Genomic DNA, 16,794 nt, shown 5'->3' on the forward strand with positions numbered 1-16,794 from the left:
GTTTCGGGCGCGTATGGTAGGGTGTTTCTCAGTGGCTGTGAATGACAACATTGTTCAATGGCACTAAGCCATTTTTTGCGGCTTCAGGGAGCTTCTTCCTGTCAAAGCCACACTTAGAGAAATTTCCTGCACTGGGGGGCTGAGGTCACCAGCAGGATCATCTCCTCCAAGGTGGAGATGCCATTTTGAATGGCTGCCGCGATCTCTACACCTTACCCCCCTCAGGAACTCCCACTTTCAGGATCTCCCCCCAATCTTTCCTCGGCCCAATCAGATCCCCCACCCCCCTTTCATGGACATCCCCTTCCCCCCCCCCCCTCCCAGGGCCTGATCCTAGGCCACCTGGGAACCTTGGCACTGCCACCCTGGTACCCTGGCTGACTGCGCCAAGGTGCCCCAGTGCCAGGGGAGTGCCAAGTACTACCCTATCCTGTCCCCATCCACCCGGGGGGGGGGGGGGGGGGGGGGTGGCTCTAATGGCCTGAGAGACACCTTGAGATGCCATCACGCCTGGTCGCATGCGCAGCCATTGACTCCAGGGCACCGGGTGAATACAGCGTGCAGATATTTAAATGAGCCATTCGGTTCATGTCAGTATCTGGGTCACGCCCAGCGAGGACATGATCCAAAGCGAACCCGGCGCAGTGACTCGTGCAATGTATAGCGTCCGGAATTGAGCCCGATTTGGGCCTCTCCTGTGATTAACAAGTCACACCCAGGTTACATGGTGGGAAAATCGCACCCACTGTGTAACTAAGTTTTTAATGAGTCACTAAGTCATAATTACAGCTGAGCGACCACATGGCACGGAAACATTTATTTTTGAAATCTGGGGTGCCATTTATGATTTTTAAAAACTTCATGGTTATTTTAAAATTATACACAATATTCCTGAACGTTTGATTATGTTCTGCTTCTTTTTCTCAGGTTTATGGCCCAATCTTTATTTTGCTTGGGGCGGCACGGTAACACAGTGGTTAGCACTGTTATGTCACAGCGCCAGGGTCCCAGGTTCAATTCCTGGCTTGGGTTACTGTCTGTGTGCAGTCTGCACATTCTCTCTGTGTCTGTGTGGGTTTCCTCCGGGCGCTCCGGTTTCCTCGCACAAGTCCTGAATGACATGCTGTTCGGTAATTTGGACATTCTGAATTCTCCCTCAGTGTAACGAACTGATGCTGGAATGTGGTGACTAGGGGATTTTCACATAAGTTCATTGCAGTGTTAATGTAAACCTACTTGTGACATTAATAGAGATTACTATTATTTCTGTAAAATAGTAAAAAAATGAATAATAATTTGGGTTTTATTCATTTCCTGATTTGCTATCTGTGAGAATACTTCACTACGATTGGCTGCTCAGTTTGCTTGATATCTTACTGTCCTGAACACCAGAAATTCTGTATAGCTGCTGACAGAATGAAACAGATGTCATAACAGGGAAAATTGTCACCACAGAGCTTGCTTTGGCTGAGTGGGCAATTGATGCGAGGTCAATGGCAAGAGCCGTTCCTTGCCTTTGAACTCAAAATTTGCGCCAACTAAACACCGCATGAAAAGCAGTGTGAAAATATTGTAAGTTCTGTTTTGTAAGGTATTATTCACAGATTGTAGTGTATTAAATAATAGTAATTCAGCGCGTAAACTAATATGCAGCACAATGAAATGATGATATCCATAACACATGCTAGGAGGGTCCAGCTTGTGTGGTTAACCAGCCAATTCGAATATACTGAAAAACTGTACTGGAGAACAGACACTAGTCTTCCAGGAGTCACAGCACAAAGTGCTGTTAGCGCATCTCTGATGATAGTAGATGGTACAGTATGTTAGCATGCTGTTTGCGCATTGCTGGAACCTTGGCTCCTATCCAGACCAGACAGAAGGTGAAAATGCCTCTCTTTGATGACTGATGAAGACACTGGATGATCTAAGTTTCAGCTGTCTGAGCACAGCTCCTGGAAGCACTGTTTGTTTATGGCAAATCTCTGGTCTCATATTTCACGATGACACAAAGAATGTGGGAGAAAGAAAAAGGACAGGCTTAAGTTTTATGGGCATTTCCAAATTAACGGAAGGGGCTCAAAGATGACCTGGGTTTTACTTACAAAACTCGAAGATTCTTCAGCCCAACAAAGTCGGTCTTGGAAATCCGTGTGATGTTGTTCTTGTCCAGATCACTGCAAAAAATGATACAGGCTGATAAGAAACAGGGCATGTTTGCAAACAGTGTCACATGCATTGACACGAATAAGTGTTTCAGACAAAGAAAGGTTCACCAGATGCAGATGAATTGCATCAAAATGAATAATTGAGCCATGATAAATATGTCATGTACCTCTTCTCCCTTTGCCAAATAACAGACGTTTGTCAGACATGGGCAGAAAGAACAGAAAATGCTGGATAAACTCTGCAGATCTGTGGAGAGAAACGGAGTGAACAGTTCAGGTCCAAATGGCCATTCTACAAGGGTCCTTTGGACTCAAAAAGTTAACTCTGTTACTCTCGCCACAGGTGCTACCAGACTTGCTGAGTTAATCGAGCATTTTCAGTTTTTATTTCCGATTTCCAGCATCCCGCATATTTTGTTTCTATATGGGCATAATGAGTTTTCACCTTTAAATGGTCTTCTTAATTGTTTACCCCCTGGTAATAACAAGAACTACTGTTGCCTCGGGACCAGTATAATTCATCTCAACCAGATTCAATGTAACGTAAAAGAATTTAAAGGACAAAACTGGTCTATGCCAACAACAGAAAATGGTCAAGCAATGAATCGACAAGTCAATTTTTCAATGTACCCGACCTTTCCACTGAGCTGGTGGTCTATTTTTGGAAACACATTTCTTTGTCTCACTCTCACTTGTATTTGGTTTGAAATTACAAAATTTTACAATATTTGTCACGCCAATGGAAAATTTAAAAATTGGCACAATGGCTGCCAATTCGCCAAGAGAACAGTCCGCCTGGTGGGGTAAACCCAAGTTCATCTTACAGCGTTGCCACGTATTACAATGAGTAAACATCTGCCCAACGTGCTTACAACAATATCATCAATCCTGAAACTTATCTGATGTCTATACAGCACTCAAGCGTTGCTCTCAGGTTATGAATTACAAAATTGAATTTCTGCCCGAAAACTCACTGCCAGCCATCTATTATCCTGCAACTAATGTAATAGTCATGTAGGGAGAGTGGGCTCACCCTGGAATGAAGAGGGTCAAGCTGATTAAAGAGTGCAGTTTGCTTTGTGATTTTATTGATCTCTTACTGTGCAGTTCCTTTGTGTTTGCAGTCACGATTCCCAAAGGTATGTATCGTCTTTATGTTTTTCATTTCTCTGCCCTACTCCGCATCCCAGTGTAGGAAGGTTGCTGATGCCTCACCGCCTTGGCAAGGTTAGGATTGGAACTCAATGCTTAAGAAAGCATCCTCCAGTACCCTCCAAGAAGAAGGATTTTGTTGATGAACCCACTCCTTTAACAGACTTGCCTGAATGGTGGCAGTCAGTCTCGCCTTTGAATCAGAAAGTAATAGATCCAAGTCCAACTTTGAGGAACAATTTAAGATGACAGTTCAGTGTGTGACACTATTGGAAGTACTGCCTTTCGGATGAGATATTAAACCGTGCCCCCATCTGCCCCTTCAGGTAGATGTAAAAGGTCGCATGTCATTATTCCAGGAAGAGTTGGGTGTTTTCTCCACTGTTCTAGGCCATATTTGTCCCTCAACCAGTATCATTGAAATGATCTGGTCATTGTCACATTATTGTTTGTGGGATCTTGCTGTGCACTGCTTGGCTGTTGGGTTTGCGATACTACAACATTGCCCACACGTCGAAAAAAGTTAATTACACGCACACCATTTTGGTATGAAACGACACGATTGACATTATAGAAAAATACAAGTCCTTTCCATCTTGCTGTTTTTTTCCTAAATAGATAAAAATTCTCTGTTACATTATGCATTCTGTGCATTTTGCACTTTGCAGACTGTGCAGAGTATCGGTTAGATGGATTCCATGATAGCGCTTCATACGGCCAAACCACCAACTCCACCAACATCCAAGCGACTACTAAGCTCAAGAGTGTTTAAACAGATGGGCAGGCAGCACTTTGAAATTTTAACCATGCAGAAAGCGTTTGAAATCTGGCATTCCTGATTAACCGCAGTGATCAGTTTAATTACATGAATTGCTCCTTCTTCTGAGCACAGGTCAGCTCTTTCTTGGGTAAACACACTCAATGCACTACAAAGAATTCTTAAAGGTTCTCAGAAAATGCATTTCTCATTCACCATTGGTTTGATTCCCTCAGGATGAGGAAAAAAGTTGCTTCTGCACTTCAATCTGGATGGTTCACACCTCAAGTATTCATAATGTTTCACTGGACTGTGTGAAAGATCTCCCAATGATATTCTTTCTGTTAACAAACTTTCCAAACTGCTCTTTCTGATATCCACTCACCAAGAAAGGCAGATGGACATGATCAGACGAGAATTATCCTGAATTAATGTCAGCTAGAGTGACAAAGCACTGTGGTTAACAAACTCAAAGCAGCCAGAATCTGAGGGGATTGAGGTTTTATTTGTAATTTGTAGCTCAAATTGTGACCCACAAATCTTTTTCCAAAGTGAACCATGGAGGCAAATTCCTTTTGCATAATCCGTTCTGCACTTGACCTGGGAACACATAATACTGTTACTCAATTCAAAAAGTACAATACTGTATCATTTGGGGGGCAGCATGGTAGCACAAGTGATTAGCACTGTGGCTTCACAGCGCCAGGGTCCCAGGTTCGATTCCCTGCTGGGTCACTGTCTGTGTGGAGTCTGCACCATTTCCCCGCGTCTGCGTGGGTTTCCTCCGGGTGCTCTGGTTTCCTCCCACAGTCCAAAGACGTGCAGGTTAGGTGGATTGGCCATGATAAATTGCCCTTAGTGACCAAAAAAGGTTAGGAGGGGTTATTGGGTTATGGGGATAGGGCTTAAATGGGTCGGTGCAGACTCAATGGGCCGAATGGCCTCCTTCTGCACTGTATGTTCTATATTCTGTTCCCTTCCCTTGCATGACTCAGTAATGAACACACAAAAAAAAGGAAAGAATTAATTTTATCATGATTTTCCCTTCCATTGTAAAACTCTAAATTGTTGTCATCCAGAGTTGCGAACTAGGGATGAACATGCAGAAAATCACTGGTTGTAACACGATCACTGTTAAGACTTGTCCTAAAGTTCTATCACAAATCAAAATGCTTTTAATAAAGAAACAACAGATGACCTGACAAAACCTCACAAACTGCGTGCGCTCAGAGAAAAAGAAAATTATAGGTTAGCGGACAACAAAGAGACAATCTTTTTTCTTCAAGGCTACACATGGATAAAGAGGCATGAAACATTTTTATGCCTAGTTTCTCACATAACGACTCCAATATTTCCACTGCAAGGCATGATGCTTATGCAGAGACACATGGGGCAGGATTCGCTGAAAATGGGGTTATGTCCCCACGCCGGCGGGAAAACCGGCGCCAATGACTCCAGCGTCAACGGCCCCCAAGATGAGGAATTCCCACCTTTCTCAGGGGCTAGGGTGCCGCCAGAGTGGTCCCCGCTGCTCCAGCTGGCGCTGAAGGGCCGGCGCGAGTTCGCGCATGCGTGGAACGGCCGGCATGATCTTGTACATGCACAGACCGGCCGGCGTGATCTCACGCATGCGCGGGGGTTCTCTTCTCCACGCCGGCCCCCGGGCAATATGGTGGAGCCCTATAGGGGCCTGGTGCACAGGAAAGAAGTTCCCCCGTGGAACAAACCCGCCCACAGATCGGTGCGTGAGGTGAGTAATTCACACCAGCGGGACTGGCCAAAATTGGACGGCCGCTCGGCCCATCGGGGCCTGGAGAATCGCCGGGGGAGGGGTGCCGCCGACTGGCGTGGCGGGAATCCCGCCGCCAACCGAAAAACGGCGCCGGAGAATAGGGCAGCCGGTGTTGGGGTGGTGGGGGGTCGGAGAATCCGAGCCCAGAATCCTCAATTTCTTTGAGGAAGAGGCCCTGAAGGTGACTGGGTGTGGTCGAGGACAGGGTGGTCACCAATGCGGAGGCTGGCGGATGCATAAAGGTGAGGAACCATCAGACTCCACCTGGAGGAGCTGTCAAACATGAGTATTGATTGATTCATCCCTCCCACTGACCACATGTCCATTCTCCTGCAGGTCCTCCAGCCGACAGAGCCGGCCGATCTCGGGAATGCCCCCTCTCTTGACTCCGAGGAGAATACCTCAGAGGAGAGCTCCGAGGACGACACGATCGAGACTTCGCAGCTGTCATCCCCACCCTCCTCCAGCGCAGATACATGCACCTCGGTGGGAAATGTTAGCAGTCAGGCGAGGCAGCAGTCAAAGGGCTGCTGGATCCCAGGACCCAGCTGGATCCCAGCCTGTTGCTGAGCCTGTGGAACAGGGTTACCCGGAGCTGATGGATATAATAGGGAGCAGCCGGGACATTCAGAGGGAGATGGTACCATCCCTCCAGCAGATCCATAGTTACTTGGAGGAGTCCCAGAGGCTATGGGTGCAGGAGATGGTGCCAGCAATGAGTGGCACTGAGGCAACACTGCTAGGGTGGCGACCGCATGACGCGGCGTAATTTGTGAAGGTGTCGCACAGTCCGTGACGGCCACGGCTGAGGGCCTAGGCAGAATGTTTGACTCACTAGGGATGTCACCCTGTACCAGGCCTACCTTGATGAGGTTTTGTGGGACATGTCCTGCTCTCAGATGGGAATGGCCGAGGCGCTGCGAAGCTTGTCCCAGTCGCAGGTGGGCATAGCTGGGATGCTGCAGGGCATGGCCCAATCATTGAGGAGCATCGCCGAGGGCGTCCACACCATGCTGCAGACATTGGGGAACTGCCAGTGCTGGCCGAGCCAGGTGGTGCAGGGACAACCGGGGCTCGAACCAGCTGTCCCTCCATCCCCTGGATGTTCGGATGTTGCGTGTGTGGTGTTGTCTCCAGCAGTGTTCAAGCACAGTGTCCAGGCAACAAGGTGTGATCGGGATGCTAGGCAATGACTCCCACATGCTACATGGCCCACCAACCCATGGGAATCCACTTGGCATGTGTGAAGTGCTCACTTAACTACGATTGCCAATTCCCGATCAGCAACAACCTTCAGGCTCACAGCCAGAGGCCTCAGCAGTCGGTGGGGGGTATGGGTGATCGTTGCGGCAGATGGGCAGGGACAAGGGTTGCCCCTGGAATGGGTAAACACGATCCAGGGTTAGCATGGTGGTGCCGCGAGCTGTTCCCCCCCCCCCCCCCACACACACACACACCCCTCCATGGCAGCCCAAGGGTTGCCCTCCGGAATGGGTAAACACGATCCAGGGTTAGCATGGTGGTGTTGCGAGCGGTCCCCCCACAGCCGCCGCCGAGCACTGGGGAGGCAAACCCAGCACCCCCTGTCTCTTTGCCTGTGATCCAAGGTGACTACTCACCTCCTTGGCTCCCCACAGAAGTCCTTCCGCCAGGTTCACGTTTTTTAAAAAGGAGTACTAATCGGCGCCAATGTGAACACTCGCTGGGGAGGCTGCTGAAGACGGGATGCCGTTGGATATCAGGCCGTTCTCGTTAATTGTATGGAAATGGAACTTAAGTGGTGATAATTGGTTTCTCGTTAGGCTGCGGTAAGATCCTGATTTCACCTACGGGAGCCGGCCGGTTGTATCACAAACTGTTTGCCGACCAGCACGTATCTCGCTTTTGGCCTTTCCCGCTATTCACCAGCCTCGTTACGCTTGAATGAGAGCGCGACGAGGCTGGAGAATCGCGCCCTTAATTTATGCTCTCTGGTCCTAGACTGTCCCACAAAGAGGAATAGCCTCTCAGTGTCTCGATTGTCCTGAGAATCATATATGTCTCAATTAGGTCATCTCTCATTCTTCTAAACTCCAATGAGTACAGTACTCAATTCTCTTCATAAGAAAATTCCTCCATACCCACGATAAACCTAATGAATCTTCTCTGGACTGCCTCCAAAGCCAGTATATCTTTCCTTAGATAACGGGATCAAAAAAGTTCACGGTATTCCAGATGTGGTCTAACTAGTGCCTTATATAGTTTTAGCTGCACGGTGGTGCAGTGGTAGCACTGCAGCGGCAGGGACCTAGGTTCAACTCCAGCCTTGGGTCTGTGCGGAGTCTACACGTTTTCCCCGTGTCTGCGTACGTTTCCTCCGTGTGCTCCGGTTTCCTCCCACAGTCCAAAGATGTGCATGTTAGATGGATTGGCCATGATAAATTGCCCTTTGTGTCCAAAAAGGTTGGGTGGGGTTACTGCGTTATGGGGTGGAGGTGTGGGCTTAAGTGGGGTGCTCTTTCCAAGCGCCGGTGCAGACTTGCTGGGCCAAATGGCCTCCTTCTGCACTGTAAATTCTATGATTCAAGATTCTCCTTGAAATAAAGGCCAGCATTTCCACAGAGACATGAGAATCATCAGTGTTCCTCTGCTGGGAGGGAAGAGAAAATTAATTGGCCTAAGCTTTCTTCTTCTGGTCACTATTTAGCAACCTCTGCTATAAACATCAACATCTAAAGGGAGAGAAATACAGATGTGACTGAAATTTCACTGCAATTAAACAGTTGACCGTTGCTCCAAGCTCCGTTTCACACATAAAATAGAAATCCGGGAAAGGCCGAGGGTAGAAGCTGTTGGCCTGATCCTGGTTAGAATCACAAGCTTGAAAAGAAATAGGGTTGATGTATGTGGTGAGCTAAGAGACAGGGAGAAAAGAGTAAAAGCTATTAGCTGAATTATGTTCAATCATTTGCAATTTTTAAAAAAGAAAAATGGAAATTGAAAATGTTAATCCAGTCTGGTGTTTGTTACCCTATAATTTCATTTAAAGAGGCACTCCACCCTGTTTCAATAGACCATAATAATAATCATCATAATTTCAGTGGTTAGACCATAAGCACAATCCTTTGCCAATTTCCCTGAACCGTGCAATGCTATGTTGTGGAATTAATCATGATTTTAAGGGCTCAGACTCTTGTCTTTCTTATCCTAATTGCTTTCTCCCCTGTCAAGAACACTTTGTGTCCCCTAAGTCTGTTATTTCTGGCTCAGTGATTTATCCCAAGAACACCCAAGAATCCACCTCTTCTAACTCTTTTTCAGGCCTCTTGGTATTTCTCTAACTACAGTGAAAAGTGCCAGTTGCATTCTGAAGTGTGGCTTCACCTGTGATATTAAAAACGCATTAATGGCGTGCCTTTAATATTGAAAAATGTCCCAAAGTGCTGCACTGAGGCTGAATCAGATTTTATAAAAGGATATTAAGTCATCATCAAGAATAATGTTAAGAAAAGTGACAAAACGTTAGGCCAAAGAGGTGGGGATTTAGAGAAGGATCTAAAGGAGGAGATGGAGATGGAGAGGGGAATGTGTTAGGGAATGGATTCCACAGCATGAGGTTTTGAACAGCCAAAGGCACTGCCACCAATGGTTATCAAGGAGGGAACACAAGAGTCTAGTGTTGGGGGGAACAGAGAATAATGGAGGGGGAGAATTACAGGGCTCAAGGAGGTAATAGGGATAATCAAGACCATTAAAGGTTTAAGCATAAGGGTGATCATTTTAAATTGGAAGAGTTAGGCATCAGCAAGGAAGGGAGCAATGATGAACAGGTTTTATTACTGGACAAGATATGGGCACCAGAGCTTTGGATACGTTTACAAAGCATTGAGGATGGAGGGCTAACCAGCAAAGCATTGGGATAGTGGAGCCTGGAAATGACAATGATATCAATGAGAGTTCCAGCAGCAGATGGGCAAATGAGGAGGTGGATGATATTACAGAGCAGCTCACACAGTAATCATGGTGCATTTGTTCATCTTACTCCAAACTTCCAGAGAGAAATCCCATTCTTATCTAAAGTTCTGACAGCCCTCTGTGCCTCGTTCAAAGACCTATTGCCTACACAAGAGTCTTCACTGGCTGCTCAGCGATTGGAGGCATTCACAGGATTGAAAGCATGAACCGGAGAAGAGAAATACTCAAATGTGCATCATGAGGTCAAAACCCTAGGCAAAATCCATCCTCTGCAGGGCCTTGCCCAGCCTTTTCCAATCCATGCTCTGATCTCTCCTTCTCCCCAACCACCATCACTGACTGAGCCAGACCTTTTTTTTAGCAGGCTATCTAACTCCAAATTTATCTTCCAATACCATATCCTCTCTAATAAAAGGAAGACAGAAAATAGGAGCAGGGGGAAGCCATTTGGCCCTTCGAGCCTGCTCCGCCATTCATTATGGTTATGGCTCATAGCCTAATTCCGCTTTCCCCCATATCCTTTGACTCCCTTCGCCCCAAGTGCTATATCTAACTGCTTCTTGAAAACATACCATGTTTCAGCGTCAACTACTTTTTTTGGTAACAAATTCCCCAGGCTCACCACTCTCTGGTGAAGAAAATTCACCTCACCTCTGTCCTAAATGGTTGACCCAGTATCCTCAGACGGTGACCCTGGTCCTGCAGCCCCCCACCATCGGGAACATCCTTCTTGCATTTACCCTGCTAGTTCTATTAGAATTTTATAGGTTACATTGAGATTGCTCCCCCCAACCTCATTCTTCTGAATTCCAGTGAATACAATCTTTTAAAAAATAAATTTAGAGTACCCAATTAATTTTTTCCAATTAAGGGGGAATTTAGCGTGGCCAATCCACCTACCCTGCACATCTTTGGATTGTGGGGGCGAAACCCACACAGACACGGGGAGAATGTGCAAACTCCACACGGGCAGTGACCCAGAGCCCGGATCAAACCTGGGACTTCGGCGCCGTGAGGCAGCAGGGCTAACCACTGAGCCACCGAGCTGCCGTGAATACAATCTTTACCGCCTCAGTCTCTCCTCATACGTCAGTCCTGCCATTCTAGGAATCAATCTGGTAACAGCCTATTTGTCACCTCCAGATTAATTTAATAGCTCCCAAAGCGTTTCAGGCTAGCCTCCTCAATTCTCCATTCTCAGTAACCACAACTCATTCAAAACTCTACCGCTCTTAATCCATATCTTACCTATATCATGTCTTACTCACTAATAACTCCCAATTCCCACTGGTTTTTGGGATGCTAAGCATTGAAATTTTAGGATTTTTATATTTGTTTTTAAATGCCTCCATGTGTTGTCACCCAAGCTTCTTAAAGTAGTGTTGCAAGGCACTTTGCTCAGATTGTAAACAGGCCAATGATCACTCATTGCACCCATAATGAAAAATGTGAACAAATGACTGTTACTGCCATCCCAGATGTTTCCACAGTCTCCGTTGTAACATTTGAATAAACCATGCAATTTGGCAATGGTATTCAGACATGATGCTTGGCTGTACGAACACTCTTGACTCACCCTAAAAAGCAGCCCTTCTCGGTATGGTTCTGGCCAACTAAAATTGGCCTTTTTTAATATTTCTGGCTTTCCTTCCAATTTAGTTATTACAAAGTATTTCAAAGTATTTCCAGCACAGAAAATGATCATTCGACTCAAAGGCCCATGCCAATATTTCTGTGGCATATCAGCCTTTTCTTTGCCCTGAGCTTACTTACTGGATGTACAAAGGGATTGGATTGAATTGATTGGATTTGTTTATTATCACGTTTACCGAGGTACAGTGGAAAGTATTGTTCTGCGGACAGTTCAGACAGATCATTCCATACATGAAAAAAACAGGGCAAACATAAGTACACAATGTAAATACGTAGACACAGGCATCGAGTGAAGCATCCAGGAGTGTAGGAATATTCAGTGAGAAGATGTGTGAAGAGATCAAATCAGTCCATAAGAGGGTCATTTAGGAGTCTGGTAACAGCGGGGAAGAAGCTGTTTATGAATCTGTTAGTGCCTGTTCTCAGACTTTTGTATCTCCTGCCCGATGAAAGAAGTTGGAAGAGTGAATAACCCAGGTGGGAGGGGTCTTTTATTATGCTGCCCGCTTTCCATAGACAGCGGGAGGTGTATAAGGAGTCAATGGATGGGAGGTGGTTTCACGTGATGGACTGGGCTGTGTTCACGACTCTAGTTTTATGTGGGCTAAGTTATGAAGGTAAGAAGCTGCTCGAAGTATTATACACAGTTGGAGAACTTGTATACATGTCTGAGTTGATACCTTCCTCAATCAGAACAAACTGAGTTTAAGGCCAGAATTTTACATAATTCTAGCGGGTGCCCATCAGACTCTGCAGCATGTGAAATCGGGCGGGATGATGTTGAGGGCACAACCTGACATCATTGCGCACTTGCACGATATTTCACTCGGTGGATGCGCATGTGATCCGGAAGTTCACCCGCCGACAATTGGGTGGGCAATTAAACCCATTAAGGAGTCAATTGATTTTATGTCGTCCGTCCACTGTTACAGTTGGCAGATGGGACAATTGGCTTCACCTGTGATCAGGCGGCCTTGACGTTTTTGCTGCAACCTCGATCCAGGGTGGGATGAAATTTCCTCGTGAAATATAATTTTTTTAATGTTTGGGGACTGAGATTTTTTTGAGTTCTGCTGTCAGGTATTTACATAGACAGAGTTTGCTGCATTTGTTTCCATCTCGTAACCCCTTTGTTCTTCGGTTTTCTAGAGAAAAAAAGCCTTTCCTGAAAAGTATAAACTCCCAGTTCCGGTATCATTCTAGTAATTATTTAGCACCTTTTCCATTGCCGCTACATTCTGTTTTGTAAAAGTCCAGAACTGTTCACAGTATTCCAAGTGTCGGCTCACCAATGTTCCATACAGGTTGAACATAATTTCTCTGTTTTTCACTCCTATTCCTTTCAAATTGGACCCCAGTGGTTTGTTTGTATTTTTACAGCCTTATTAACCTGCAATCCTACTTTAATGATCCCCATATCCCTCTGCTGCTGTACCTTATTTGGACATTTATTTTCCAAAGAATATTGATAATCTTCCTTCAAAATTGTATTCCCGTTTACATATAAATGTTCAAGTTCATTTGCTAATTGCAGACCATTCTGGAGTTTATTACCATCTGACTGTATTTCAAAATTTTCTCTCCATATTAATTACACTCCCTCATTTGATTTTATCCACAAATCTTTGCATTGTATTTCCACTGCCCGTGTCCAAATTGGAAATGTGAACAGTGTTCCCAGCATCAAATCGTGTGGAAGACCCCTCACCATTCTTTGTCAATCTGAATAACTGCCTTTAACTCATAAGGCTGCATTTTATAAAGTGTCATGGTTCCTCCCTCCTAGCCATATTAAGCCAGGGTTTGGGATTGCAGTGAGGGGGCAAGTTGCGATGAAGTTGCGGGGGTTTGGTCTGCAGCTGGGACTGTGCTCACACAGTGGGGGGGGGGGGGGGGGGGGGTGTTAAGGTGCTTCTGATGGACCAAGGGAGCCCCCCCAAAGGAGGCCCGTACATTGCCCAACACCAGCAAGTGCAGCTAATGCTGCATGGCATGGGTCTGCCAGGATGGGACACGTGAATAGTCACTGGCTACTTACGGGCTTAATAGGTCCAAGGGTATGTGGGGCATCTGAAATCGTTCCCTTTCTCATAAAATATCAGACAAGTTAAGGGCAGAAGGACATCCATGTGCCCCTTGCCTTCAAGCCCATTGAAGGAGGAGGGGGAGAGAGAATATAAAATCTAGCCCACATGCTTTGTTTTTTTCGCTAGCTTTCTATCTATTCTGTTACTTATCCCAAATCCACGTTTGGATCTCAATCATCAGTGTACTATTTGCTACCTGTTATATTATTTGCTCCTTCAGTGTGTGATTAACCACAGGTTTGTAAACACCACCAAATGAACATTTAGGTTAACTTTAATTGGAACATACATACAAACACTGCAGGGGCACGTTTGAACAGGTCCTACTCTGTTGCTTTACACCCAAAACATGGGTCATGTGATACATGACATCACTTCTGTTGGTGATTCTAAACTTAGTCCATTAAAGTGATCCCACAACAGTATCTTATCAACAGTATTTGAGAAATTCAAATATATTACTTCCGTTGCAATCCCCAATCCCACTTTTGTTACTTCATCAAAGAATTCAGTTGGTCAATGCGTGACTTTCCCTTTTGGAATCTAGACTGACTACTTTTTATTATATTTTCAGTTTTAAATATTTTTCCACCTCATCTTTGGTGAGGTGTTATGTTATTTTGTATGTCTTCTCGAAGTAAAATGTCACAATCGACTCTTTCATGCCCCTCCTGGACCGACAAAAATGCTTCTGAAAACTTAGCTGGACAGTATGCTGCAGCATTTCCTTTAATGTTCCATTGATTAGCCCAACCCGTGACTCATACCAATGGGTGGTAAAATGGTGTCACATCCTTCACCCTTTGGTACCTACAAATGTACCAGGGTCTTATGCGTTACGACCCCTACGAATTACATGCGATAATGAGGTGCCTGCTTGATACAGGCCAGCTGTTTTGACTACCCATTTGCAAAGATGCCCCATCACCGACAGTACCTCCATTAAAACTTAGGTCAAACAAAGGGTTCTACTGGCTCCCATCACAGCCACAGAGCTGCGACATATTTCAAATTTTAAGGGGTAGATGTCCACAGTTCCTCACTCGAGTAGCTTGATCCTAGCAACAGAGCTGGAAAATCCATGCGAAAACATCACAAATGCTGCATTGTTACAGCATTTCTGGCAATATTATGGTGAGGGAATGGAAAGAAATCCCCCCGCCCTCCTAGTTCCTTCAGTTGCCTCCTCTAGGTATTTAATCTTTTATGGGGTACTATTCCACAGCTGCTGGCCAGCCTCCAATACTTTGCTGAGCTGGTCACTGTTCATGTGACAGCTAATGCTGATAAGCTTTTGAACTAGGGAAGGCATCACAGTTCCATATGATCCAGACTTCAGCAGGTGTCCACACATATAAACTTGCAGGAGGAAAATCACCATCTAGCGTTCAAGTGCAAGAACTCAGGCTTAGATGAGAATTTTAAAACTGAGCCATAGGTTTAGGGTTAGGTAAGATTAAGATTGATGGAGCCAATGTTAGTCATCAAGTACAAGCGCGATAGGCGAATGATAATTAGGCAAATTAGGACTGGGCAGCAGAGTTTTGAGTGACCTCAAGGTTACAGACGGTAGAACAGGGGGAGCTGACCAGATGTGCAATATAATATTCAAGTCTAGAATTAATAAAAGCATGGATAAGGGTTACAGGGGCAGAGCCAGGTGAGGTTAAGGAGGTGGAATAGATGGTCATAGTGATGCCGTGGATATGTGTTTGGAAGCTCATTGCATTGTTAAATATGACACTGCGATTGTGAAGAGTCTGAACAAAGGTCAAAGAACAATACAGCATTTGAACAGGCCCTTCGGCCCTCCAAGTCTGTACCGGTCATGATACCAACTTTGGCCAAACCCTTCAACACTTCTTTGTCTGGTTCAGATGGCTACTCGGGAGATGGAAGGAGTCAGTGGAAGGGAATGGAGATTGCGTGGAGACAAGAATTTCGGTCTTCATAATAGCTGGAGAAAATTTCAGACAAGCAGTCTGATCATTTCCACAGATTTAAGATTAATCACTATTGAACTGCAGCCAGTGTTGTTCTACAGTAGAAGCACAATTTAGCAACTCTCCTGAATCTCAGCATCCAAAGACAAAATGAATGACCAGGTAATTTGTTTTTACGTTGTGGATGAGGACACTGGAGAACTTCTGACTCTTCTTTCAATAGTGCTATTGAGGTTTTAATAGGCAAACGAGGGCCCAAGGTCAATGGATAATTTTAATTCCCCAAAAAGCAGGTGGGAAAATAAAAGTAAAAAATTTCAAGTCCAAATCAAAACTGCTTCACAATCTCACTTTTACTTTCAACAGAGTGGAACTGGTAGCATTGTTTTGGGTGTTGTGGGTGGGGTTTTGGGGGGGGGGGGGGGTGGACTGTAATTATCAGGTGACTGACCTGCCCTCAAAAGGAAGGATCATCATTTAACTGTAGTAATAAGGCTATGTGCCCAAGTTTTTATCTGTTCCAGCTTTAACACTGGCAGTTTGGGTTTCGTAGTTCCTTGGAAACCCATTAGCTGAAGAGTGGGGCAAGGGGAAGGGAGGTGCTGAGCATTGTTGCATGGCGACAGATAGTGCCATTCAAGCACTGCTTGTGGGCAAAGGGGAATGGGTCTTTGAAACCTCGCCCAGTTGCAATATCCTAAAGCTTTTTCTTCGCTCTCACTTTAAAAAAAATAAATTTAGAGTATCCAACTCTTCTTTTTTCCAATTAAGGGGCAATTTCGAGTTGCCAATTCACCTACCCTGCACATCCTTTTGGTTTGTGGGTGTGAGCCCACACAGACATGGAGAGAATGTGCAAACTCCACATGGACAGTGACCCGGTGCTGGGATCGAACCCAGGTCCTTGGCGCCGTGAGGCAGCAGTGCTAACCGCTGAGCCAGCGTGCTGCCCCCTGTTCGCTCTCACTGGTAGATTTTCTGGTCATTTCTCTCATTGCTGTGTGTGGGATCTTGCTGTGCACAGATTGAATCCCACATCCCTCTATATTGCAACAGTGACTGTATTTTGAAACGTGGTGGCTAAACACGGCTAGTTTAGCACAGGGTTAAAGAGCTGGCTTTTAAAGCAGACCAAGGCAGGCCAGTAGCACGGTTCAACTCCCGTACCAGCCTCCCCGAACAGGTGCTGGAATGTGGTGACTAGGGGCTTTTCACAGTGACTTTATTTGAAGCCTACTTGTGACAATAAACGATTTTCAATTTTTTCATTTCAAGTACAATGTGAATG

At 45.6% G+C, this 16,794-nt stretch overlaps 1 protein-coding gene across 1 annotated transcript in view; it reads right to left on the reverse strand.

The window, feature by feature from the left end:
• Positions 1 to 16,794, reverse strand: part of LOC119965073 (slit homolog 3 protein-like) — a 758,703-nt gene that overhangs the window by 688,264 nt on the left and 53,645 nt on the right. Inside the window, exon 2 of the mRNA XM_038795337.1 lies at positions 2,106 to 2,177. Within this exon, the coding sequence (XP_038651265.1) occupies positions 2,106 to 2,177 (72 nt within the window). The remainder of the gene's footprint in view (positions 1 to 2,105; positions 2,178 to 16,794) is intronic.

Source organism: Scyliorhinus canicula, chromosome 4 (genome assembly GCF_902713615.1).
Source record: "Scyliorhinus canicula chromosome 4, sScyCan1.1, whole genome shotgun sequence".
Classification (NCBI taxonomy): domain Eukaryota; kingdom Metazoa; phylum Chordata; class Chondrichthyes; order Carcharhiniformes; family Scyliorhinidae; genus Scyliorhinus; species Scyliorhinus canicula.